Raw genomic sequence first — 24,243 nt, 5'->3', positions numbered from 1 at the left:
ACAGCAGCTCCAAAATCTGACCATCCACATTATTACTAAGCTGAACTTAAATTCCAAAAAGGAATGTTTTCCCCTGTGTTCCCTCAGTACATTCTCAGACTGTGCTACTAGACAACCATCAAGTTCAGTAAACTCTGCTCACTTCAGTGGGGGGAGTACTGCTTCCATGTATTTGTGAATATTCTCAGGGCTAATGACTGAAGAGAACTTCAAACTAACAGACCATCCTTCTGAACCAGACCTCATGAAATTATGCAGCTTTTCACAAACAACTACCCTGGATGCGTATGAAAAATAATTACTTCTGAGAGATCATTTTATGACCGCAGTTATCCATTTAAGATCTAAATAGGTCTAAAATAAATCTGCCACCCTTCTTAGGGATAGGGAAGCCACAACTAAACTCAGTTTGCCTCTTGCCATTCAGAATAACCTCTATTGTGGCCTATGCAGGGAGGGATTTCTGTACCTAACATAAGCGTGGCTTGCAGAAGAGCTATGAAGAACAGAGCACAGTTAGAGCAAGGGAGCCACCTTGCATATTGGGCCAACCATATTCTTTTCTTCGTAACATCCAAACTGACATACCCTTCAGGCTTTCTCATTCACTGAAATGATTAGACAGCAGGCACAGCTGCCATATTGGTATTCCCTATTCCATACATTCTATTAAATTAATAGGTAATTGTATGATTTTGATAAGAAAACATCACCTGGCAAGTCAGCATTTTATATCTGAAGTATCCTGGTGCATTCTTACAATAGAAGTTTTTACGGTTTGATTTAAGGGTTTGATGTTGTGTATTGAATGTTTATTATATTGTTTTCATTTTCGTTAATGTGGTGTACATCAGATAAACATGATGAACATCGGACAAACAAGATCCTCAACATAAGTATTACAAATGACAGAAATCTGAATAAAGACTTATATTTTATACATGTTTATTCGCCTTGCACATTCACTGTTTATGTAATTATGTTGTTTTATTGTTTTTATGGCTAACTGCAAATGTTTCAACAATGATTTTGCTAACAGAATGCATTTTGAAGCAGCAAATGATTTAACGTTGGTTAAATTAATAATGAATTAAACATAATATAAAATTATACTTTGCAAACTGAAACGCCACCAAATTTGCGTGACCTTGAAGAGTCTGAACCTAGATGTTTCTCCATCAGGACATGCATATTACTTATTCAGAGAAATAACGCTGACTACATATGGTACAGACTTAAAAACATGAAGCTTTATTTTCAAGATGATGATATGAATTTCAATTCAATATAGAGCAATATAATAACAGAGGCTTGTGTTGTAATATTTCTTGTATATCCAAATAAATTTCTGATACTAATACCAGATATATGCTTATATTTAATAAATTGTAGTCGTAAGGAAGAAAGATTCAGAGGTAATGGTATTCTGCACCCACAATGCAGAGCGAACCGAAATTGAAAGGGAATATGTCCATCCACTGGAAATTAGAGATGTACACAATTTTGTTTCAATAATGACACAAATTATTTCTAACTTGTGTGTGAGTGATCACATCATGGTGTTTTCACTTTTGTTGCAGTGTTTCTACTTTGAAACCTGTGTTTTTAATATAGTCTTTCAGAATTATTTGTTTTTGATTGTTTGTTCATAAGAGGTTCATAGTCCATGTTCATTTTTTGACATTTTAGTGATGCTGTACTCACTTCTATTGTATACTTTATACGTTTGGCTTTAATGTTGTTTGCTCACAGTCATTGTGATTTATGTGTGGAATGTTATCAGCAGCTTGTAATGTGCAGTGACAGCACAACTGGACCCTTTCCACAAACTGTAATGATGCGTTTTCACTGTCATCAGCATCATAAAACCTTTTTTTTTTTTTTTTGTCGTAAAGCCTTTTTTGTTATTTTATTTCATTTTAAGTGTGTGTACATTTATGACACTTTACTTTTCACTATACAAAAAAACTAGTTAACGCTGCTGCTGTGAGAGTGCCTTTCTCTCTATTTTTTCCTCTTTTTGAAAGTCATGAAAACACTATTGTGTGAATGGATGGATGGATAGACAGATAGATAGATTTTTATAGATTAGATTTTTTTTTTTATGCCAACATGCTTATTTCTATTGAGTAATGAAGCTGATATGTTTTATTCCAGACGTAGCAATCAATCTTTAGAGTGTGAACTGTAGGCAAGAGAAGCTTTTGGTCCACAGTGACATCTTGTGGTTTGACCAAATGAAATGTGTTGACATGTCTTTGGGTAGTGCCATTGAAGTAGTATATGAATGATTTAGGGGTGGGCTATATGGTCAAAATCATATATAACAGTTTAATAATTTAATATTACCATAATATTACTATATATAAAATGACCATATTCTTTATCCCAACATGGGACATCTTATTGGATTTTCTAAAATGTCTAAAAAAAGATTACACTGAAAGTTGAGTATTCACTTTTATTTGAAATCCATCATTTTCAGGCTTTGACAAATATTTTTAAACTCTACGTTATTAAAACTCTGTATCCCAATGTTATTAACTCAACGAGAGCACTTGGCGATGAATGAAATGAAATACAGTGTGTTTTCATCCAACTGGCAACCCGAGATGCTGAAAAACAATTGGGTATTTTGGCAGAGAGCGGGTTTCACAAACCATTACAAAGTCTGAGATTCCGGCCCGGAACGCACATTTTCAAAGGAGAATAACTGACTGTAGCATTCATTTTCAGATAAACAAGTATGTTAACTTAGCATGTTTCTTAAATATCTGCAAACATATTATGGTATTTTTATGCTTTAGTAGAGGCAAAATCTTACATACAGCACCTTTAAAGTCTCTTAAGTGACAAGGTTGTAAACGTTTTTTGATACTGAATACATACAAAGAAAGAGATCACCTGTTGCTCAGCAGTAGTTCAATTTTGCAGTTCTAAGGGTGTGAAAAGAATTCCCTGAATATTAATTTTGATTATTACTCTGTACATTATAATTATGCCTATAATTACACCTACACTACCATTCAAAAGTTTGGGGTCAGTATGATTTTTTTTCAAGGATCTATAAGAAGCAAACAAAAGTTACCGTTTGTAACTTGAATTTACGAGGGAGGCTTCCAGTGTCATTGGCCTCCATTTTTAGCTGTGAAGTCGTGGCCTAATGGTTAGAGAGTCAGACTCTCATTCGAAGGGTTGTGAGTTTGAGTCTCGGGCCGGCAGGAATTGTGGGTGGGGGAAGTGCATGTACAGTTCTCTCTCCACCCTCAATACCATGACTTAGGTGCCCTTGAGCAAGGCATCGAACCCACAACTGCTCCCCGGGCGTCGCAGCATAAAATGGCTGCCCATGCTCCGGGTGTGTGTTCACAGTGTGTGTGTGTGTTCACTGCTCTGTGTGTGTGCACTTCGGATGGGTTAAATGCAGAGCACAAATTCTGAGTATGGGTCACCATACTTGGCTGAATGTCACGTCACTTTTTCACTTTTCACTTTTATATATAAATATATATATATATATTATAGATATATATTATATATATATATATATATATATATATATATATATATATCCATCCCTTAGTTTTAGAAGATATCTCAGTTTTTTAAAGAGTATACTGAATCACTCTTTCTTTCTTTTCTTACTTTTTTTTTTTACTTTGTGAACATGGAAATTTTGTTGAGGAAAATATCCCATTCACAAGTGGAAGAAATGTAAATAATTTATTTTATGAGAATGTTTCAACGTTTCAAATAGCCTACTTCAAAAAAAAAATATATATATATAAAGATTGAAAACTATGCTCCTCTGTCAAAATATTTACTATTTTAGTGCTATCCTGATTTATAGCTTTGTTAAATCCCGAATCCATTCCATTTCCAATCTTGCTTCTTTTTTTTTTGGTAGTAAGTGTGATGTGCCTAACAATGTTAATTCACTGTCTTGCGTGTGCAAGATGTGCATTAAAAATATTTAACATTTATGATGTAAATGTAATATATGATGTAATATATATATATATATATATATATATCTATATATATAATATATATATATATATATATATATATATATTTAAATCTAATAATAACATTTCTATGGCCTAATTCATATTTAAATTTCAATCCTTCTCAAAAACCCTGATGATAAAAGTATATCTTGTAATACATCGTGTCTGAATGCTAGACAATATAAGTTGTTCTGTCTACACTGGACGCGCGCCAAGCCGTAGACTGTACTATTTCTCAACGCGCTTGAGCTAATGTTACCGACACTTGGGAGGTTCGCTTTGATGTATGCACATGGTGCAGACACGATGTTAGAATGTTGCAGACCATGTGGTGCACACTCGTCTTAAACACAAATGTTAATCTACAGGTGAAAAGTATAGTACAAATAACGTACACCCAGCGATAAATTAGCGTTGCGTGTGGGCGTATACTTGGCGTCTATGCTTCTTCCGGAAGTAAATGTGCGGAGTTGGTTACTATGCGACGTGTCCCGGAAGTAATTGTGTGCGTTGTGGCGTGTTGAATCATGGCTGCATCAATAATCAACAGTAATAACCATCTCAAAAGGCAAAAATGCAGCGAGAAGCTGCCTTTACAAGACAAAGAGATTATTAAACCCTCCATAACAGAGCTCACCAAAGAAGTGCGGACCAACATCCTCTGCACGGTGGAAGGATGTGGGAAGATTCTGCCTAACACTCCAGCACTCAACATGCATCTGGTCAAGTCCCACAGAATCCAGGTACAACACTATATTAAAACCACGATGCATTTGCTATTTCATGTTAGTTTGTTTTTTACTTTCGATCTGCTTCATTTTTACAGGGCGAGTCTTATATCACTTTTATCTTGATTCTTTTTCAGTCTATTATGCATGCCTTTATAATCTTTTTCTGTTCAGACTGATGGGAATCAATTTAAAACATTTTTATCCTACTCTAAACATACAGATATATAACATGCACTAGATTTTCTATATAACATGCACTAGAATAACAAATTTGAACTTTTAGTTAGTTAAAAACAGTTCATCTTTACAAACCCAAATGAGAAGCATTTCTGAAATTATTGTACTTGACTGCATGTGCTATAATATAAAGAGAAACCACGCTGTCAGAGCTATTCTGGGGATGTTAAGCATCTCCTTATCAGCCTTTTTTTGCCAGCTCATAGCAGGATTGACATTATGTTGAATGAGACTGAGGCTGAGGCTGACAGCCGGAGTGACGTAACCCACTTTGCAGCACAGAGCGAGCCAGGGCCGTTTGCCAGGCATTGATTCTGATTTCTGCAGTCTTTGTGGCACTGAGGAGGAAGGTTCATTGTCAGCATAGTCTTAAAACTCTGGGTTGGGAGTCTTTGCTAATTTCATGCATTCTTTTTGACACATAAATATTATTAAATTATTATTTTATTGCATCCCTCTGTGACTAAACACAAGCAATAGAGAAATGTGGTGTCTATTTGCTGTGCAGTGTGGGAAAGCATTGTACTGTTGTTGTTGTTGTTCTTATTGCAACCCGTTGATGAAAAAAAAAAACACACATCAAATCCAACCTGACCATTCAGACTGAAAAGCATTAAAGGAATAGTTCATCCAAAAATTATAATTCTTTCATTATTACTTACTTGCATGCTGTTATCATGTTTTCCTGTCTTATGTAGGGAAAATAAAATAGAATATGATCACTTTTTATGATGAACAGACCAAAATGTGATGACAATGAAATGACGGTGGCATGGAGAAGATTATTCTTCTCAGGGTCAATGCGATGGCTTTTCAGAAGTGTGTATCTCCTATTCCAAGAGTGTCATCCCTATGAAGGGGAACGTCTCAGATTAGTGTGTAACCTTGGTTCCATGAATAGTGAATAAGATACTGCTTGGCTTGCTATTCTTCTCAGTTTTCGGTACAGTCTGCTTGATGGGAAAATCTGAGTTGTGATGGTGCTAGCATGATGGGTGGTCTAGCCCCACAGCCAGTAAATTACTGTGATTCTATACAAGCTTTAGAACCAAGATGTTTTCTTGCTACTTAAACAAGAAGCAATATTATTGTTGCTTCATTGTCATCTTTTAAAGTTGTTTCTTACTATATTTCTTTTGATTTCAGGAGGGTCTGGTCAACCCCACAATTAGAAAGGACATCAAGGAATCACAAAAGCTCTACTGTTGCCCGATAGAAGGCTGCCCAAGAGGATCAAACAGACCCTTTTCTCAGTTTTCGCTTGTTAAACAGGTACTTGTCATTGTCTGGGGTTTTCTGGAGTTTTCTGTGATGTTATTTTACTGTACCTTTGGTAAACTGGCACTAAATATTTTATTCTTTTTTACAACTTGATATATAATTTATGTCCTGCTGACTAATATGTTTCCTAATCTTACTAATGGTGTAGCACTTTATGAAGATGCATGCAGAAAAGAAGCACAAGTGTTTGAAGTGCAGTAATGGCTACAGCACTGAGTGGGACCTGCGGAGACATGCTGAGGATTGTGGGAGGACATACAGCTGTACATGTGGTTGTCCTTATGCCAGTAGAGCAGCACTGCTGTCTCATATCTACAGAACAGGCCACGAGGTTCCCAAAGAGCACAGGTACTCATTTTATCTGGCTAAGAGTTAAAACTGGTTTTGTGGTAGTAAATTTTGCAATAGGAAATCATAAAAAAGAGCATGGTGTGATTTCAACCTTGGCTTGCATCAATCATAATACTAATACCTTCGTTCAAATAATCTGACCTAGGATAATATGTGGCTCAGGACAGCCATTGCATCTTTCATTGTTAACTTGTATCCCAGTGTAAGGTTGTTAATCATACTGTACATCTTATTAAAATGCAGTGTTTGTCTTATAGGTATCCACCAGTGAAGAAGAGGAAAATGGAAAGATTGTCAAGCAGTGCAACAAATTTTATGCCTGATGAACTAATAAATGAAATTCCAGACTGTAAGAAAAAGCTCAGTGAAGGAGTAGTCCCTACCATACTAGTCTCTGGAGCCTCAGACACAGCACAACACAACACTAACCACCCTAGAAACACCCAGAAACTCCTCCTCCTGAAGCCCAAAGTGGCCCTAGTCAACTTTCCTATTATGCAGTTCACCCACCTGCCTGTTCTCCTCCCCTCTGCGGAAAGTAGTGCCTTGAGGACATTGGTCTTGTCCGTGGATGCGCAAGGGTCTGTAAGCACTGTGCATATTTTGTCACCGTCAGTCAGCACAGTGGTGCCTGATCTAAACAATAAGACTTTCAAAGAGGCCTTCCCTGTACATACATCAGGCCCAGAAACGATTAGCACAGGAGTACAGGTCAATCTTGAGAATCAAGCCTCTGTGGGAGATCCAGTGGATCTTGGATCCAGAAATAAAAGCACTTCAACAAACATTCAAACTGACTTAACATACCTCAACAAAGGGATGGATGCTGGACCACTGACTGCTTCCCACTGCTGTGAGGCCTCGGTGTCCTCTTGTTCTCAGACAGACATCAGTGTAAGCGCTCAGATTCAGCTGCCTGTTAATGTGCAATCCCAGACGCTGCCCTCACGAATCAAAGCCACGTTTTCCATTGGAGCCCAGACAGATGTTTTCAGTTTCTCTTCCTTTAATGTGACCCGAGAAACACAAACAAGCTGTTCTACAGCCCCAGTGGAGGAAAGCCAAATGGACCAAGCAATGTGCACAAATCTTTTCGATACTGATACTCTAAGTGTCTCCACTCAGACTGCAGCGGCTGATGCACATTTCAGAGCCAGTGGTCTAGAAGATCCTCTGACCAGCACTGGAGCTGGGCTTTTTGAGGACAAGACTGCTGCATCCATGTGTTTTGGGGCCCAGACTGACATTTTGCATCAAAACACAGTAGCAGACAACCAGACTCAGACCATGATACTCTTCCGTGACCTTGAGAATATACTTTCTGACAGCATGACTGGGGCAGCTTCGGGCTGTGCCTCTGGTTTAGTTGCTACGCATGAACCGCATCACACTGGCATTGACTTTGACTTTGAAGAGTTCCTTAATGCGACACACATTCAGACTCAGACAGAAGAAAGTGCTTTGAACAGTCTGAACACAGAAACAACTTTGGAACTCCTAGATATTGAGACACAGACTGACTTCCTGCTCTTCGACAACCTTGGTAATGGGCACAACAGTGACGTTGGAACAAGGGTGCAACCAAGTGATCTGGAGCTTGAGATGTTTGACACTCAGACCCAGACAGACCTCAACTTCCTGCTAGACACAGGTGGGCACATGCCCCTTGGCAGTATCCTCAGACAGTCTAGTTTCAGCATGAGCACAGAGTCCTCAGACACAGAAACACAGACCGACATCAGGCCTGCTCCACTTTCTCTGCCTTACTCCCATGATGGGCAGGTGAGGCTCAGCAGTGCTGAAACCCAGACCATATCCAGTTCCTTTCAGAGCCTTGGCCACCTCTTCCACACTAGCAATGAGACCCAAACAGCGGTGGACGACTTCCTCTCAGCAGACTTGGCCTGGAACATGGAGTCTCACTTTAGCTCGGTGGAAACCCAAACGTGTGAGGAGCTCGTCTCACTATTTCGACACAATGGGAAAGCCAAGAGCTGAAGGCTCCATCAAAGGTGATTTGGTTGATTTAGGTCAGATAATGGAGTCATACCTAGTATCTCTCCAGCAAGGGTGTCAGAACTGCAACAGTCCCTCACAACCATCTAGAGCTCATTCTGTCAGATAAAAATTGTGTTTCTAATCGTAGAATTTAATTTTTAGACACAAATCCACAATAAGGTATTGCATATATGCCCAAGTCTAAGGATGTATAAATATACCTTTGCGGCACTTTATCACCTCACTATTAATGTACAACATATATTGTTAGTCCTAAAAGTATTTTGTTTGTTGCAGTAGGACAGGTCAGAGCCTCTCGTGGGTATGTGTAATAAGTTGGTACTGATGTTACTCAAAAACATTCATTCCACAAATAAAATGTATTGTCTTGTAGGTATACTTTATAGTCTGATAGATGTCTTGAGTCTTATTGTCTATGTACATGCTGTTTTTTAACCTTGAGCTGTTTGTTTGCTTTGTGGTATAAACAAACGCATGTTACATTTAATTGTGCAATGCTCTAGACCCATCTAATAGCCACTGTGAGTATATTTAGGTCTTGATTCATGACAGAATTCATGCAAATATTTCTTGCTGACTGTTAAGGCATGATAATTTAATTGTAACATCCTAAATCAGTTGAATTTGCATCTTATGCATGTTTCAGACATCACGTTTCCTTCAAAAGTGGAGCTGGGGATTTGCTCTTGTTTACTGTGATTTGCATTCTGTACTGTGAGTAGATTCAAATCCGCAAATCACAAATGTTTACTGTTAAACAAAACCTTTAATATTTCTTTGAAAGCAAGTATCTATTTTGGTGGAATATGTTCATCCCTCCTTATGATTTCAATTAACAGTTTACACTTACTGTATAAACCTTTTGTTGATGCCTTAATTGAAGTGTTCATATGGTTTTGATTGAGATAATGAAATCACAGTGCTGCTTAATGGAGGAGATGTAGAAATGCTGTCTTTTGTGTTTTTATTTTCTTTATTGTAGATTTTCGTGTAATATATTTATTTGTTTTTGGTTCTTATGAATGTGTCATCTTTGTGTGTCAAAATTCACTACTCTTTGGCCTTAGTACACTAAATATAAAAGGCAACCATAGCTTTTTTTCATTCAGCATTGTGTGTGTGTATAAATGGGATATGCTACGAATTATTATTATTTTTTTTTTTTTTATGAAATGTCCCATTTATTTGTACTCCTGAACTTAATGTATATAGTGGAATTTCCACAAGTAGAATGTAAGTGACGCAATGTCTGTTCCCTTTATGACGTCACATTGGCTGCTTCTTAACGTAACCGCAAAAGAGCTTTAGTATTTTTATGCCAAACACTAGGAACTCTAGTATTCATGATATTTAGATCTTGGAATAAATACTGCAAATGTATATGTTAATATTGTGTAGGCGATGATGATGTCATAGTGTTGATGTCATAGTTGTGATCGTAAACTTGAAAGTGTCCAGCTAAGCTCAAGTTTTTCTCTATAAAGAGTGCATGCATTTTTTTGTGGCAAGAATAACTTATGTTGCTTTTTGTTTTTCAACATGTGTCTTATTTAACTTAGTGTAGGACATAATTTATAATTAGGTATAATAATAATGATAAAATTGTAATTATTTTTGTTCTTTAGAGGCTGGCCATGTGTATAATTTGGCTATGTTCTGTTGTTTAGGCTATGCTGATGCACATGAAACTGGAAAATAAACCACCATTAAATGAATACTGCTATTTATATTACGCTAATACAATAATGGGTTTTATTTTCTTCTATTCTCTGTTATTGTACTGAGCAAATATTAGTGTCTGCAAATGACTGTGTTCTAAATGGGGTTATTTTTGGCATATTCAGCTGGACAAAGCTTTGTAGAACATTCCCTAGCTGTAATACATTTGATGGAATCAAAATAGTACTGTTCTGAGTCTGAAAAAAAAAAATCAACAACCACGGCAGGTTGCATTTTTGTCTCTGACATAATTTAAAGCCATATACATACGAATGGCACATGATATAAAGAACTATTCAGTTGTATATTTGTAAAGGATCAACTACACCTGAATTCAGCTAATCAGGTTGATTTTTCAGTGACTGCTGGACAGTGATTGTTTAGCTAGTTTAAACGCTGAACATGCATAGTAAAATAGCATGGTTCTGAGTAATTGAATCCTACAGTTTCAAAAAAAAGCATAGATTTCTCTTTATCCCTTTATGCTGCATAGTCATTTTCACGTAGCACACATTTTCAAGTACACCGGAGTGTGAGTCTCAAACAGAATCACAACACTTATTTAACTCCAAACAGTATGGTGCTACAATGTACAGAGGGTTCAAAGATCAATAATATTCACATAGGCATGTGAACTCCCGTTCCAATCAGCATTAGTCGATGAGCTTCAGGTCTTTCGATCTTTTGCTTCGAGTCAGAAAAGAATCTATAACTGGTGTTGTTCCTGGTGGAAGGCCTTGTCAATTCTTCCTGCCTGAGGTTTCTTTCCAGGGGGAAGGAAGACTGGGGTAATGTATTTGACACAGTGCTGGAGGGTAAATCATACTTATTTTGAAAAGTTATGTTAAAAATAGATGGCAAGTGATTGTTGACCTGGGACAGCCAATGCTTTGTGCTGGGAGGTCCTTTTAACCTGTAGGCATTCTCTTCTGGGATAAAGTCAATGTGGGCCTTGAAGACATTTCTTGTGTCACCACTGACACTCAGTCTTTCACCATCAGTGATAACACCGGTGGCATCGGGCATCATGGCCTTAGTGACAACTTCTGCTGGGTGGCAATCTGTTGGCTCCACCCTTTTAAAAAGACTGTAGTTCCTCTGGTTTCTGGACTCTTTGACAGGCGGCAACAGATTAAAGCTTCTGATGCTAAGAGCAACTCAATTTTCTCTCTGAATTTGACACGGTTCTATATGGTAATGGCAGACAGATGGTGATTTGTTTTGTTTACACTGTTCATCTCCAGACAGCAATTTGTTGATTAATGGCTCTGACATATTTTGCAGAGATAAGCTGAAAGAGTATAGTTCATCTGAAGAGGAACTGTCCGTTTCCTCTGCAAGTTCCAGAAGTGTTGGGACAGTCTTTCTGAAAGTTTGCAGAACATTTCCAGCAGAGCAATAGATTGGCAAATCAGAAAGATTAAGGTCCACACAGAGGAGACAGTGAGAATTTGTGTCTTGCTTGATTTTTTTCCGCTTTCTTGGTGATTGAAGAAATGCACCAAAAGGATGAAATCTCCCCCAACCTTCAACCTGTAAAAAAAAAAAAAAAAAAAAAAAAATGCAGCCTGTGAGTTTTTACGTTTAAATTATTAACAAATGCAATCTTTACACTGTGAGAACACTACAGAAGCTTCATCTGACATGCATATGCATACCACAAAGTTTACACTGCCTTTACACACACAATGTATTTACAGACTGTTCAATGCTGCACAGAGACTTTAAAAAGTTATGAATTTAGTGTTATATATGACATTATGGATGTACAAACAAGAAATAATGACTGAAAATAATTATAATCATAAAAAAATAAATAAATTATAAAATATATAATCTGGAACAATTTTAAATAATGCACCGATACACTGATGCAGCCAAAACGGAGTTGTGCTATTAATACAGTGAGAGTTATGAGCATGAATGAGGAACACAAGCAAATAATTACAAATGGGTTCTCTTTTGTTTGGGATCAAATTAAAACCCATTTGTAATTATTTACGTGTTCCTCATTCATCAAGTCCCCTACAGAGTATAGGGTTAAAAAGTTCTTTTAAAAAGTTGAGAATTGCTTAACTTATTTTGATGAGTTAATGTAAAAACATGTTATCACGACATTGATTGTACCATTTTTTACAGTGTAAGACTGATCTATATAAATTATAACGACATAAATTCTTTATTATATAGATAAGGACAAAGACTGATATACATAAAATTCTACAGCAATGTCTTTTCTGATGTGTTTTTAGATATTGAGCATGATAAAGGACATTATTCTTGCCATCTACAATCTCTAGTTCTGGTTCGGTCCAGTTCATTTGACTCACAGCGTCTTCCCTGCTCCCTGCTACAATCCTCTTCGCTGAGATCCAACAACACGTTCACATAGGCTACTGTCTGTCCGAAGACTCCGTGTTCCTTTTTTGTGCTGTAAATAGTCGTATGCTGTCTCTCAGCATCAGTATCGTCTGATGCACAGACTTCAGTGCTATTCATTCCGAACTGCTTCAGTCACAGCCTGAAACACAACAACAACAAAAGAGATTTCAGTAAAGATAATTTTGTCTCACAAGTTAGTTTCAAGTTGTCAGTTCACGTCTTTAGATAAGGAAACGCTCTTTCGTATTGCACCCTAATAATAAGAAGAAGAAGAAGAAAGACTGAAACATAGCAAACGTATTTGCAAATACATGCATCGTAAGAATAAACATACAATAAGCAGCCTAAATAGGCTACATAAACAACTGTCAACTTACGTTAATTTTGACAATAACATAAATGTGGTAACGTTACTGTTGGGCAAAAAAAATGAGTATAAATGCATAGGCTACATTTGTATTCCATTTCTGTAAAGTAAACTGCGTGAACGGGTGTTTATGGTCCTGGTTGTCATGAAAACCGTGGGAGAGAATGACGTAGTGGAAAAAGACGAGGCGTAATCAATGTAGGGTAGCTTATTGTTAATAAAACAAAAATTGTTTAAAAAAAATACGTCTTAACAAAGTAACAGTCTTCAAATTAATTATAGCTTATACACTGTGTTGTAGTTTTGTTGATTTACTTCTGATCTTTCCATTTTAGGCATTCACGACACGTGTCGTGAATGATTATTTATTTACTCATCACATGCTTCATTTTCTTAATTTTGTGAAAATTTAACAGGTATAGGGCATATGCCGTTTTAAAATGTAGCAATAAAGGCACTCGCATGAATCCCTCTAACTTTACCTTTGGCTAATTGTTGCATAAGCTTTGCAGAATGAATATGGGCAGGTCATACAGGCATATTATTAATAATGGGTAGGCTATCAAAACGGGTTTCTTTCTTACTTTCTTTCTTTCAAGAAAGTCAGTTTGTTCTGAACTGTTATTGCGGTGTTTCATCTACCGTGAGACGTGATCCAGCGCACGGACTGCTTGTAGCTAAGGGGGTGTGTCTAACTGGCAGAGAATTCAAGTGTGATGACAGATGAGCTCATGAATATTAATTCTTAAAATTCACCGTTCAGGTTCAGTTGATTGGCTGAAAGGTAGACCTTGGTATGAGTGATAGGCAGCTGACGAATTAACTGCTCACTTTGGCTTATGAATATTAATTACGTTTCTTGACCTCGCGATTGAGGAAGGTTGGCAAGAAGCGTCGGTTTGACCTTATAAATATTCATGACCTAAAGCTTTGCCGTAGTGGGTTTAAGTCGGCAGCAGCATCTCGGCAAAGATTGGTTCAGATATCCGCAGTAGGCTACCATCAACCATAGCTTCCCGTAGCCTATAATGCGGAAGGACACTTAACATCAGACCTCGACTGAAACATTCTCAAAGGATTTGCAGACTATTTTATGGAAGCCGAGGCTGCTGTGGTAATGCTGCCTCCCAAGAACTGCATCCCCAGAAACTACAGTTGTATCGCTAGGCTGTTCGGAAGCTTGACAGCATCAGACCAAAAGCTGGAGGACGGAGAAGAAGAGATGGAGGGAGAGGAAAGCAAGAACGGGGACTGTGAATCGTTAGAAATCAGCGAAGTGAATGAAAAACCGAGAGGAAGTGGTTCGTGAATGAAGCCGTATTGTAGGACGAAGCGGCGCAGGTGGTGGTATCTCCCCACATCGGCTGAAAGAGCCAAATTAGAGATCGCACGAAGCCGGAGCCCAAGCAGTCACAAAAAGGTACGTTTCGCTGATTCTCTGGGCCTGGACCTGATTTCCATCAAACACTTTGATGACACGGTTATGCCTGAGGTACCAGACCGCATTATTGACAAATTCAAAAAAGCCAGGGCTCTCCACTTGAATAATTTCGACAAGTCCAACACATCAAGCCAGTCCGTGTTTATGGAGCTGCTCTTCACAAATCCAGGATCTCTGCCAGACTTCCTTGACAGAGTTATTGCAGCTAAGGTTTTACTGGAGTCTGTACACGCGGATGAGTGCAGCCTCTCGGGGATCGCGCGGGTTCTTAACTTGGCTTTCGAAAAAAAGGTCTATTTGAGGTACACCTTAAATAACTGGACGACATTTATGGATATTCTGGCGATTTACGTCCCCCATTCCAGCGACGGTCAGACTGACAAGTTTAGCTTCAAAATCATCACTCCGACCTTTCTGGAGTTTGGAGGAACACTGCAGTTTGCCATCAAGTACTGTGTCGGGGGAAGTGAATTTTGGGATAACAACAATGGGGATAATTACAGAGTCAGACGACACAGATTTAAAATTTCTCCTCCAAGGGAATGGGAGAACGGATGGATCCATTTTATTTAGTGCGCGCATCAGCCGTTCCGCTATGACGAAGCTTGCTCATGAATAGTAATTATGTGACTTCCATTGACGGATTGGTTTAGTAATAATCATTAGTCAAGGCTTCGCCATAGTAGGATTAGTAATCTCTCCAGCAGTGTACCATGAAGGAACTACTGACCTTCCATGAAAAACGTATGTAGTATACCTCATATTCGTAAATGTAACACCGTTGTCTGTGCTTTCGTCATTGCTTAACCAATGGTAGAGAATAGGAAATTAAATTGACGTCACAAAGGGAACCACTAATTGAAAAATGTAACATTAGGCATATTGATCTCTGACACGTTTAGCTGCAGTACATGGGAGACAATACCCTGTCCTGAATTCATTAAAATGAGCAGCACAATTTTAATGAACCCAATTTACATTTAGCTTTAATGCATGTGCTGTAATAGGATATTGTGTAATAATTACATAATCCACGGTGAGCCTGTTACTCTTCAGTTCCAGTGAAATCATTGTGCATCAGCATCACTGTGCTTGTTTTACATAAAATTGCAGCTAAGGGTTTCGGCTAACGTTACCTCTGAGGAAGATTTTGATACAATAGTAAATCAAACCTTTTAATAGAGGCTTGGATCCATGAAAAATTGCGACCAGTTCTGCTCTGCCTGCTGCAAGCAGGCCTTGAACAACTGCCTCTTCAGACCAGGGGAATAAGAATGACCTGCGCAGCTCTTACAGAGACAGACCAAAAGTGTATTTACTGAGCCGCCAAGGTATCTTGCATTAGCAATCCATGTGCAGCAATTAAATATTGCATACATTTTCATGCAGGCTGGTGACTATCTTGTGTTTTACTTTTAAATTCATCAAAAATTTATTTTAAAATATATAATAGTTGGGATTGTCCACTCAAAAATGAAAATTCTCTCACCATTTACACACTCTCATGTCATCCCAAATGTTTCTTTAGATGGACAAAAATATTTTTAGAAAAATATAACATCTTTTACACTAACAAAAATGTCATTTTTGGGGTGGACTATCCCTTTAATGCGTGGTACTGGTCTTATTGTGAATGATTCATTCTTGCATGTTAGCTTTGCCTGTGATATGCTCACTTGACATCTAAAATGCAGTTGTGTTTCCAGTAGGCACTAATGTTACATTAGGAATTGTGAGTTGCTGTCATTTTTATCTGGAAAACCCAAATCCTATAAACCTTAGATGCCATAAAGTAATTTTATGACTAAATATATTAAAATAAATATATCTCCATCGTTTTATTTATTCTCTTTTAATAAGATGGTAACATATAAAAGATTATTTATTTATTTATTTTTAACAAAACCAAATGAGTAGGTATTTTCAGGGATAGTTAACATTTAAAACACCCAGACCTTAATAAACCAAGCTGTTACATTAAAGTAAAGTTATCAGCTTTTATGCTTAAACCATAACAACAGAAAGTGTTCAGACAAGTCAGAGTTTAATATACCTTACACTGTGTAACCTTAGTCTTGGCAGTTATATTATAAGTGTTATTTTTAATTATCTAACATGAGTGTAGGTCAGTGAAGTATTTCAAGCCATACCGTGACATACATTGGACATCTTGATTGATTTCATTGGCAAAAGCACACTGAAACAATATGTCAAAGATTTCTCTATAGTTACGTTTATCTTTAGAATGCTGTCTTTGAACTGCAGTTGTAGCGCTGTATATTTCTATGGCATTACTGTCAAAGAGTAATTAGCTGGTGAAGCGTATTTACTTTTTGTAAAGTTAACGGAAGTTAGTATGAGCACTGTAATGTTTGAAGCGGATGTCATAACAAATGTCAGTAGACCGGGAAGATTTTAAAACGAGTGGTCCATATATCTGTAACATCAGAGTTGAAAAGGGGCGGGGCTACATAAGATCTGTAGTGAATTACAGCCACTGAAGCTGGGCATTTAATGACTTCCTGATCCTCTTGTACCTCTGCTACAGTCAGGGCCGTAGCTAGGGTATCTGGGGCCCCGGTGCCGGTTGTTGCTGTGGGCCCTCCACCTCAGTTAAAATCGCAGGAGCCCACTGAAAGCCCTGATAATCGTCCCTACCTTTCTCCCACGACTACAGCTGATGGTTGAACATAGAAAATCATGTCACCCGAAGCATCCATGTTTCATTAGAGCCCTCTAAATATTTTGACATCATTCAAAGATTAAGCACTTTTATTTAAGACTTTTTTTGGTCTTTAGCTGCACTTTGAATAGTTTATTACTGAATGACAAATGATTGTAAAGCTGAACTTTTCAAAAAGTATGAATAGAGCATCTACTGTTTGTAAATTATACAGCATTCAAAATGAATTCAGATACCTTGCATATTATATATTGTTATAATTATATATTTTATATTTTTTGCCACATTTTGTAATGTTACAGCCTTATGCTAAAATGAAATAATCTAAAAGATGATCCTGATAAATGGAATGCACCTAAACTAAATTTCAGGCGTCACAGCAAAGCATCTGTACACTTAAAAACCTATTGTATATCTATGTGATATTTTAGTGTTTTGTCCTTGTAAATATATATATATATATATATATATATATATATATATATATATATATATATATATATATATATATATATATATATATATATATATATGTTTTTTTTTTTTTTTTTATATATATATATATTTTTTTTTTTTTTTTTTTTTTTTTTTATTTATATAATTTTAGCATAAGGCTGCAACATAACAAAATATGAAAAAATCTGTCTGAATACTTTCTGAATGACTCTTGCACAAATGGACATCCTGCTTTTCTTTAACATCCATAAGTTTTACTTCTTAAATGCCATGCTTTGTATTTTTTTTATTGTATTTATTCTCCTGTAGTCATTTTCTGTTTTAAACTATGGGTTTGGGACAGTTGGAAGGCAAGTCGAAGGAAAAGGCTTGCTATTTTAAGTTCTTATTGTATTGTAATTGTTTATTGATTAAAATAGTTTGATCTTTGTGGAAGAAAAAACTGATATGTGCTGTTGTTTCACAAATTACATTCTGTGTTTGTTTTAACCTATGCAATACCTGTCTTTATTATTTCTGTTTTGCAATTGTATCAGTGTGTCATGTTGTTAATCATTTTATTTTGGAATAGTAATACTGTTGTCTTCTGCTTGCATGTACAGACATCCTGCACTTTTATTTATATGGTGAAGGTCTAATGTAGCATAATTGTGTTAACACAAGAATTAAAGTATTTTGAGGTATCAAACTCTTCACTGTGTAATATATCATTGTTCCTCAGCTTTACCCACTGTGTAGAGAGTATTGATAGGGAAACACACACCTCAGTTCTCTGTGTTTGGTAATAAAATGCTGTTATAATATAAAATGTTTAAGTGTAGTCATTTGAAGTTTCATAAACTCCTCTTACACATAATATGCTAAGATTAGTTAGATTACAAGTTAGTCATCTAATTGACATCTAATTAATATATATATATATATATATATTTTTTTTTTTTTTTTTATAGTTATCGTCCTTGGTGTGAAAGGGCCTTCAAGTTTATGCAAATTACCATTTTTTCCAGATAAATTTTATGGACATTTAATCCTAAAACACAACACAATGCAAAATAGTGTATTAAAATGTCATAAACATCTGTGACAAATAAAAGTGGAAAATTCCTTAATATTTAGCTTTGATACATTTCTCAGACCATCCTTAACATTTGCAAACCATTAAAGGGATAATCCACCCCAAAATGAAAATTTTGTAATTAATCACTTACCCCCATGTCGTTCCAAACCCGTAAAATCTTATTTCGTCTTCGGAACACAATTTAAAGGGGTCATATGATGCTTTTTTAAAGATCATTATTTTATGTATTTGGTGTAACAGAATATGTTGACATGCTTTAACGTTCAAAAAACACATTATTTTTCAAATACTGTACATTATTGTAGGTCCTCTATGCCCCGCCTCTCTCAAACATGTCGTTTTCTATAAAGTCCCTCTTTCTGACAAGCGCAGTCTGCTCTGATTGGCCAACTGGCCCAGTGCATTGTGACTGGCCGAACACTGCAAGCACTCGTCGGAAATGTAATGCCCCTTTCCATAATCGGGAGATTCATCTTTCAAAATAAATGTGAAGACAGTTAATAATGTCCTTAGTTTTACCATCAATTCAAGCCCGAAAGGGCAACGGAGTCGTGTGACAGACACAGTGATGAAGATCATATGTGTTTGCAGTACACAAGCCACGGTTGGTTAAGACAGCTGACTCCACTGTGTGACCCTGTCTCTCTCTCTCACACACACACACATGCGCCTGCGCACACATACACACACGACGAGCAAAACTTAAACCATAGACTGCCAAGTAAATAACAGTGTCAAGGTCCATAAAAGGTATGAAAGTCGTCATCAGAATACTCCATCTGCCATCAGACGTGCAATCTGGCTTATATGAAGCGATGGAAACACTTTTTGTAAGCCAAGAAAACAAAAATAATGACTTTATTCAACAATTAATTTGTGAACAGTCTCCTCTGTGTCTCTCCATATCACTGTATGCTGCGTATGGATGGGATGCGCTGTTTTCTTTCAAATCAAAGCTAAACACACGTAGAAACAGCACATCCCTGTGGCGCGGATGATACAGAAGAGCATACGCAGCATACGGTGATATGGAGAGACACAGAGGAGACTGTTGACAAAGGAATTGTTGAATAAAGTTGTTATTTTTGTTTTCTTCGCTTACAAAAAGTGTTCCTGTTGCTTCATATAACCCAGATTGCATGTCTGATGGCAGATGGAGTATTCCGACGATGACTTTCATACCTTTTATGGACCTTGACACTGTTATTTACTTGGGACAGTCACAGGCCTCCTGGTTTTCATCCAAAATATCTTAAATTGTGTTCCGAAGACGAACAGAGCTTTTATGGGTTTGGAACGACATGGGGTTAGTGATTAATGACAAAATTTTCATTTTGGGGTGGAGTATCCCTTTAAGTAAATTTCACAAAACAATTTGTACAAACACTGCCACACAGTGGATTACCCTGTAACATGCTTAAACCGCTCAAAAAGTAAATATTTATGCCAGTGAACATATCAGTGCCGTTCAAATGTTGATTTGGTGTTGCTTGATTTGAGTGCAGCTTTTGACATGATTGACCATAACATCCTCATCTCCCATCTTGAACATTCAGTAGGGCTAAAGGGTACAGTCCTAAAATGGTTTCAGTCCTGTTTGAGCGATAGATGTTTTTCAGTTAACTATAATAATCTCAGGTAAAAAACATCTTCCTTGGGGGATTCTGCAAGGCTCTATCCTTTCTCCTATACTTTTTTCTTTAAACTTGCTCCCTCTGGACAACATTTTTAGAAAGTATGGAGTATCATTTCATTGTTATGCCGATGACATGCAAATGTATTTACCAATCAGACATTCTACAAAGTCACTGGAGTCATTTCTAGAGTGTTTAAAGGACATCAAAAATTGGATGGCATTTTTTTTTTATGCTGAATGAGGAAAAAAAACAGAGGTCATTGTTTTTAGCCACCCAAATAACTCCATAAAAAAATTATTAGATTAGAGCCCTCTGGCACCGTATTTGAAAAAAAACAAAAACAAAAAAAATACAGTAAGAGATTTTGGCTTCCTAACTGAAAATTACCTAAAATTAGATAACGATATTAACTCAGTGGTTTAGGCTGGTTTCTATAATTTGCATTCATTAGCCAAAGTTAAACCGTTCTTAACAAACTCAGACTCTGAAAGAGTAATCCATACCTTTATTCTTTCACGGCTGGATTTCTGTAATTCTTTGTATTCTGGCATCACCTCCACATCTTTGTCTCGACTACAATCAGTACGAAATGCTGCGGTGAGGTTACTAAAAAAGGTAAAGAAATATGAATCAATTACCCCTGTGTTAGTTTCTTTAAATTGGCTCCCGGTCCATTTTAGAATTAAATAGAAAATGTTATTGTTCGCATTCAAAACTTTAAGCAACCAGGCCCCATCATATTTGGCAAACCTTTTAATCCCATATAATCCTCCCAGAACACTACGATCAGAGAATCAAAAATGACTTGTAGAGCCTAGAACAAATTGCCTATATAAAGGCGATTGGGCCTTCACTGTGATAGGGCCGAGACTTTGGAATGAGTTGCCCCTGCCTATCATAGATGTGGTGTTTTATATGTTGATGTGGTGTTTTATGTTGTTGATGTTTGTTTCCATTCTTGTACATTTTATGTAAAACACTTTGGTTCAACCTAGGTTGTGTTTTAAATGGTACTATATAAATTAACAAGAACAAATGACAAGTTGTGTCATTGTTCACAAACAGGATGTGTTTGTCAATATAATAGTATACTCGGTATTTCCTGATTTAAATTGTGGTTTAATAACCACGATTGAAAATGCTGCATCTTTTTCTGAATGGCAATGGCATATATGAGTTTCAACAGATTAAAGTTACACATGACTCTTTGTGGGACATTGATCTCAAGAGACTGGACTAGAGTTACATTTACACTTTTACTGTTGGTCCATCACTAGGGCCAATTTAAATGTCCTTGAATTGTTTCAAGTCTTCAATCAGCATATTGATGAATGCTTTACACAAGATATGCATTAGCATACAGCAACGACACAAAGTATTTTCAGTAAGTGAAAAATAAAGAGTTGCACTTATATTCGCTTAATCCAACACTTTAAAAATTTCCCACAGTTGTAATGAATGATAGGATTCAGAAATTAAATACAGTATATTATACCATTTAATTGAAGGCCACTAAAAGTTTATTTCAAATCTTTAATATGATTTAATAGCGGAAATCTTAGTGCTTATCTTGTGAAAAAAATGGGAGCAGACACATGGTACAGTAGGTCACAGTAGTTTAATTCAACAAAGATTCACTCTTTTTCTTGTATCACACCCCATATACAAATATACAGTGTTGCACAACAGGTAGTGTAACTACATTACACAATAATATAACTTTATGGCTCTACAAGCAAACATTTCAGAGAGTTCCATACTATAAGTAAATTCAACAGAAACCATCAACCTTCAAAGGAAACCATAATTTTGCTTTAATTCTAAAACCACAATTTTAATTCCAAAACTAGTTTTAATTCCAGTGTTTCTACATTGTAATCAGATTCATAGGAAACCTTCTCACAATTTTAGTTTGCTTGCTTATAACTTCTAAAAGTTTACACATTAATTCAATATTCTCTCTGTAAACATACAACAATTAAATTATTATTATTATCACGTTCATTTCCAGTGCAGACAAACAAGACATTCATCTTCGGTTTATTTGATGGTAAAATGTGAAAGACATAATTGCTTAACTAAACTTAAGATTTCAGTGCATAGCAATTACATCAGATAATCTACACTCTAATGGCCATCTGTGTACCTGCCAATACACAAGGTCTCTGTGTTATGAATTCTGGTGTTGAAGTCTATATGAAAACCAGTATGACAGTAAATTTCAGATCAAGCTGATGTATCAGAAAAGTTGTCACAGTTCACCATTCTGCTTTACACCATTTGAGTGAGCAACTAAAGGGAACATTATTTCATGCATCACAGTAAGAGGAAGCACCTGGACTGTGGGCCTTTCTCTTACACCGCCCACACCAATTATTATTATTATTTTTTTTTTTTGCAGATCTTCTATTTGTGCACATGTGATTTTGATGATAATTGTTTTCTAAAGGGACCAACTGAGGCACACGAAAACCAACACATGAGCATAAGAAGGTAGCCCATGAATATGTAGCGTGACTTCCCCCTGGATGGCAGTAGTTTGGAACAGCAGTATATGCTCCTTCCTTTGAGCCAACGCTGGCACAATTGAACCCCACTCTTCATCTAAAAAATAAAAAAATAATAATAAAAATAATATCAAATCAAAGTTTAAGCACACTCAAAACTGATATTGAGCATTACTACAGCACATGAGTTTACTTGTAAGCATGAATGTGAAAGTTACTGTAGATTTATGTTCAGGAATTACAGTTGCAAGAAAAAGTTTGTGACCCTTTGGAATTCCCTGGATTTCTGCAATGATTACTCACAATTAATTAAAATTATTGACGCATTTAACACCCTCACTTAAATTTACTTTTGTGGGTAATTTCTCAGCCAGATTTGATGAGCGATTAATTTGCAATTAATTAGATTATTCACCACATTATGTAATTAATTCGATCAAAATTAAAGTATTAAAGACAAACACTTTCTGACTAATGATGACACACAAACAGTTGAACTTTTCAATGATGACAGAAAGAATGATCACGAATGGCAAGTTTGAAAGAGAATAGCTGGGGGCAATGACTGCAAGCTTCATTTATACATTAATTCATACATGTAGTACCTTGTGCATAAACGGCTGTCGGCTTGGGTGAAGAACATGATCTTCATACTTTTCCTCATCTTTTTCTAGCTGAATACTACAGTCCCTTTGAGAATGCCATGATTGGTTTGACTCCATGCTGAAACACACACACACTACAGTGAATATCAAATGGTGCCCAACAAACTAACAAAGTTGGTATCAGTTATTAACACATGAAAAAATGTGTGCATTGGTGTTGCATTATTTTACTTTCAAGAATAATATGTTACATCGTGGGTCTTAAACTTTTCAGGGCCAAGAACCACCTTTGATTATTATGGTGTCATTCAGATCTGAAGAGAACATGCGGAAGTCACCAATACCTTACTCAAATGGCCACACTACATGAGAAGTTTGGGCAGTCCCGTCACATTGCCTTAAACAAGCCCACCACTGTCAAGGACTTCCCATTTATCAAGTGTAAAGTCACAGCATCCATTAAGTGTTCATTAACATGTTGAAGACTTTGGACCTTGATGATGACATTTAGCTAAGATGCGGTTCACATGTTGAGGGTGAATTGATTGTCAGAGGTTGCCTTGATCTAGGCCCATACCTTACCATACTTGGCAGACTATCACCAGTTTGGGTAGTGGTGTCAAGGTTATGATTTATAATTTGACACCAAGGTCTATAGGACTATGTGAGATAGAAAGCTATACAGTCGGCACAGCCAAAGTTTCACAGCCCAGCGAAGTCCAAAAAGCAGGTAAAATGA

The 24,243-nt window shown here is 36.7% G+C and overlaps 2 protein-coding genes and 2 pseudogenes across 3 annotated transcripts in view; 2 read left to right on the top strand and 2 right to left on the bottom strand.

The window, feature by feature from the left end:
- Positions 1-4,444: 4,444 nt before the first annotated feature.
- On the top strand, positions 4,445-10,356 carry atmin (ATM interactor). Of its 2 annotated transcripts, none has more exons than XM_042774999.1 (4): positions 4,445-4,753; positions 6,125-6,250; positions 6,420-6,607; positions 6,868-10,356. In XM_042774999.1, the coding sequence occupies exons 1-4, from the start codon at positions 4,538-4,540 to the stop codon at positions 8,606-8,608; spliced, it is 2,271 nt and encodes a 756-aa protein (XP_042630933.1). In that variant the 5' UTR covers positions 4,445-4,537; the 3' UTR covers positions 8,609-10,356. The 2 variants fall into 2 exon arrangements, with proteins under 2 accessions (XP_042630933.1, XP_018943310.2); XM_019087765.2 differs by having other exon boundaries at positions 4,447-4,753; positions 6,408-6,607.
- Positions 10,357-10,692: 336 nt separating this feature from the next.
- Positions 10,693-12,847, bottom strand: LOC122148630 (annotated as a pseudogene).
- A 1,106-nt stretch (positions 12,848-13,953) lies between these two features.
- LOC109071308 lies at positions 13,954-17,675 on the top strand (annotated as a pseudogene).
- Positions 17,676-21,991: 4,316 nt separating this feature from the next.
- LOC122148566 overlaps positions 21,992-24,243 on the bottom strand; it is a 4,813-nt gene continuing 2,561 nt past the window's right edge. Inside the window, exons 5-6 of the mRNA XM_042775000.1 lie at positions 23,505-23,622; positions 21,992-22,996 (exon numbers count right to left, since the gene is read on the bottom strand). Of these exons, the coding sequence (XP_042630934.1) occupies positions 22,799-22,996; positions 23,505-23,622 (316 nt within the window). The 3' untranslated portion in view covers positions 21,992-22,798. The remainder of the gene's footprint in view (positions 22,997-23,504; positions 23,623-24,243) is intronic.

The sequence above is a fragment of the Cyprinus carpio genome, chromosome A18, assembly GCF_018340385.1.
Source record: "Cyprinus carpio isolate SPL01 chromosome A18, ASM1834038v1, whole genome shotgun sequence".
NCBI lineage: Eukaryota > Metazoa > Chordata > Actinopteri > Cypriniformes > Cyprinidae > Cyprinus > Cyprinus carpio.
The sequence above is the reverse complement of the archived record's forward strand: the minus strand, read 5'-3'. Positions and strand labels throughout refer to the sequence as shown.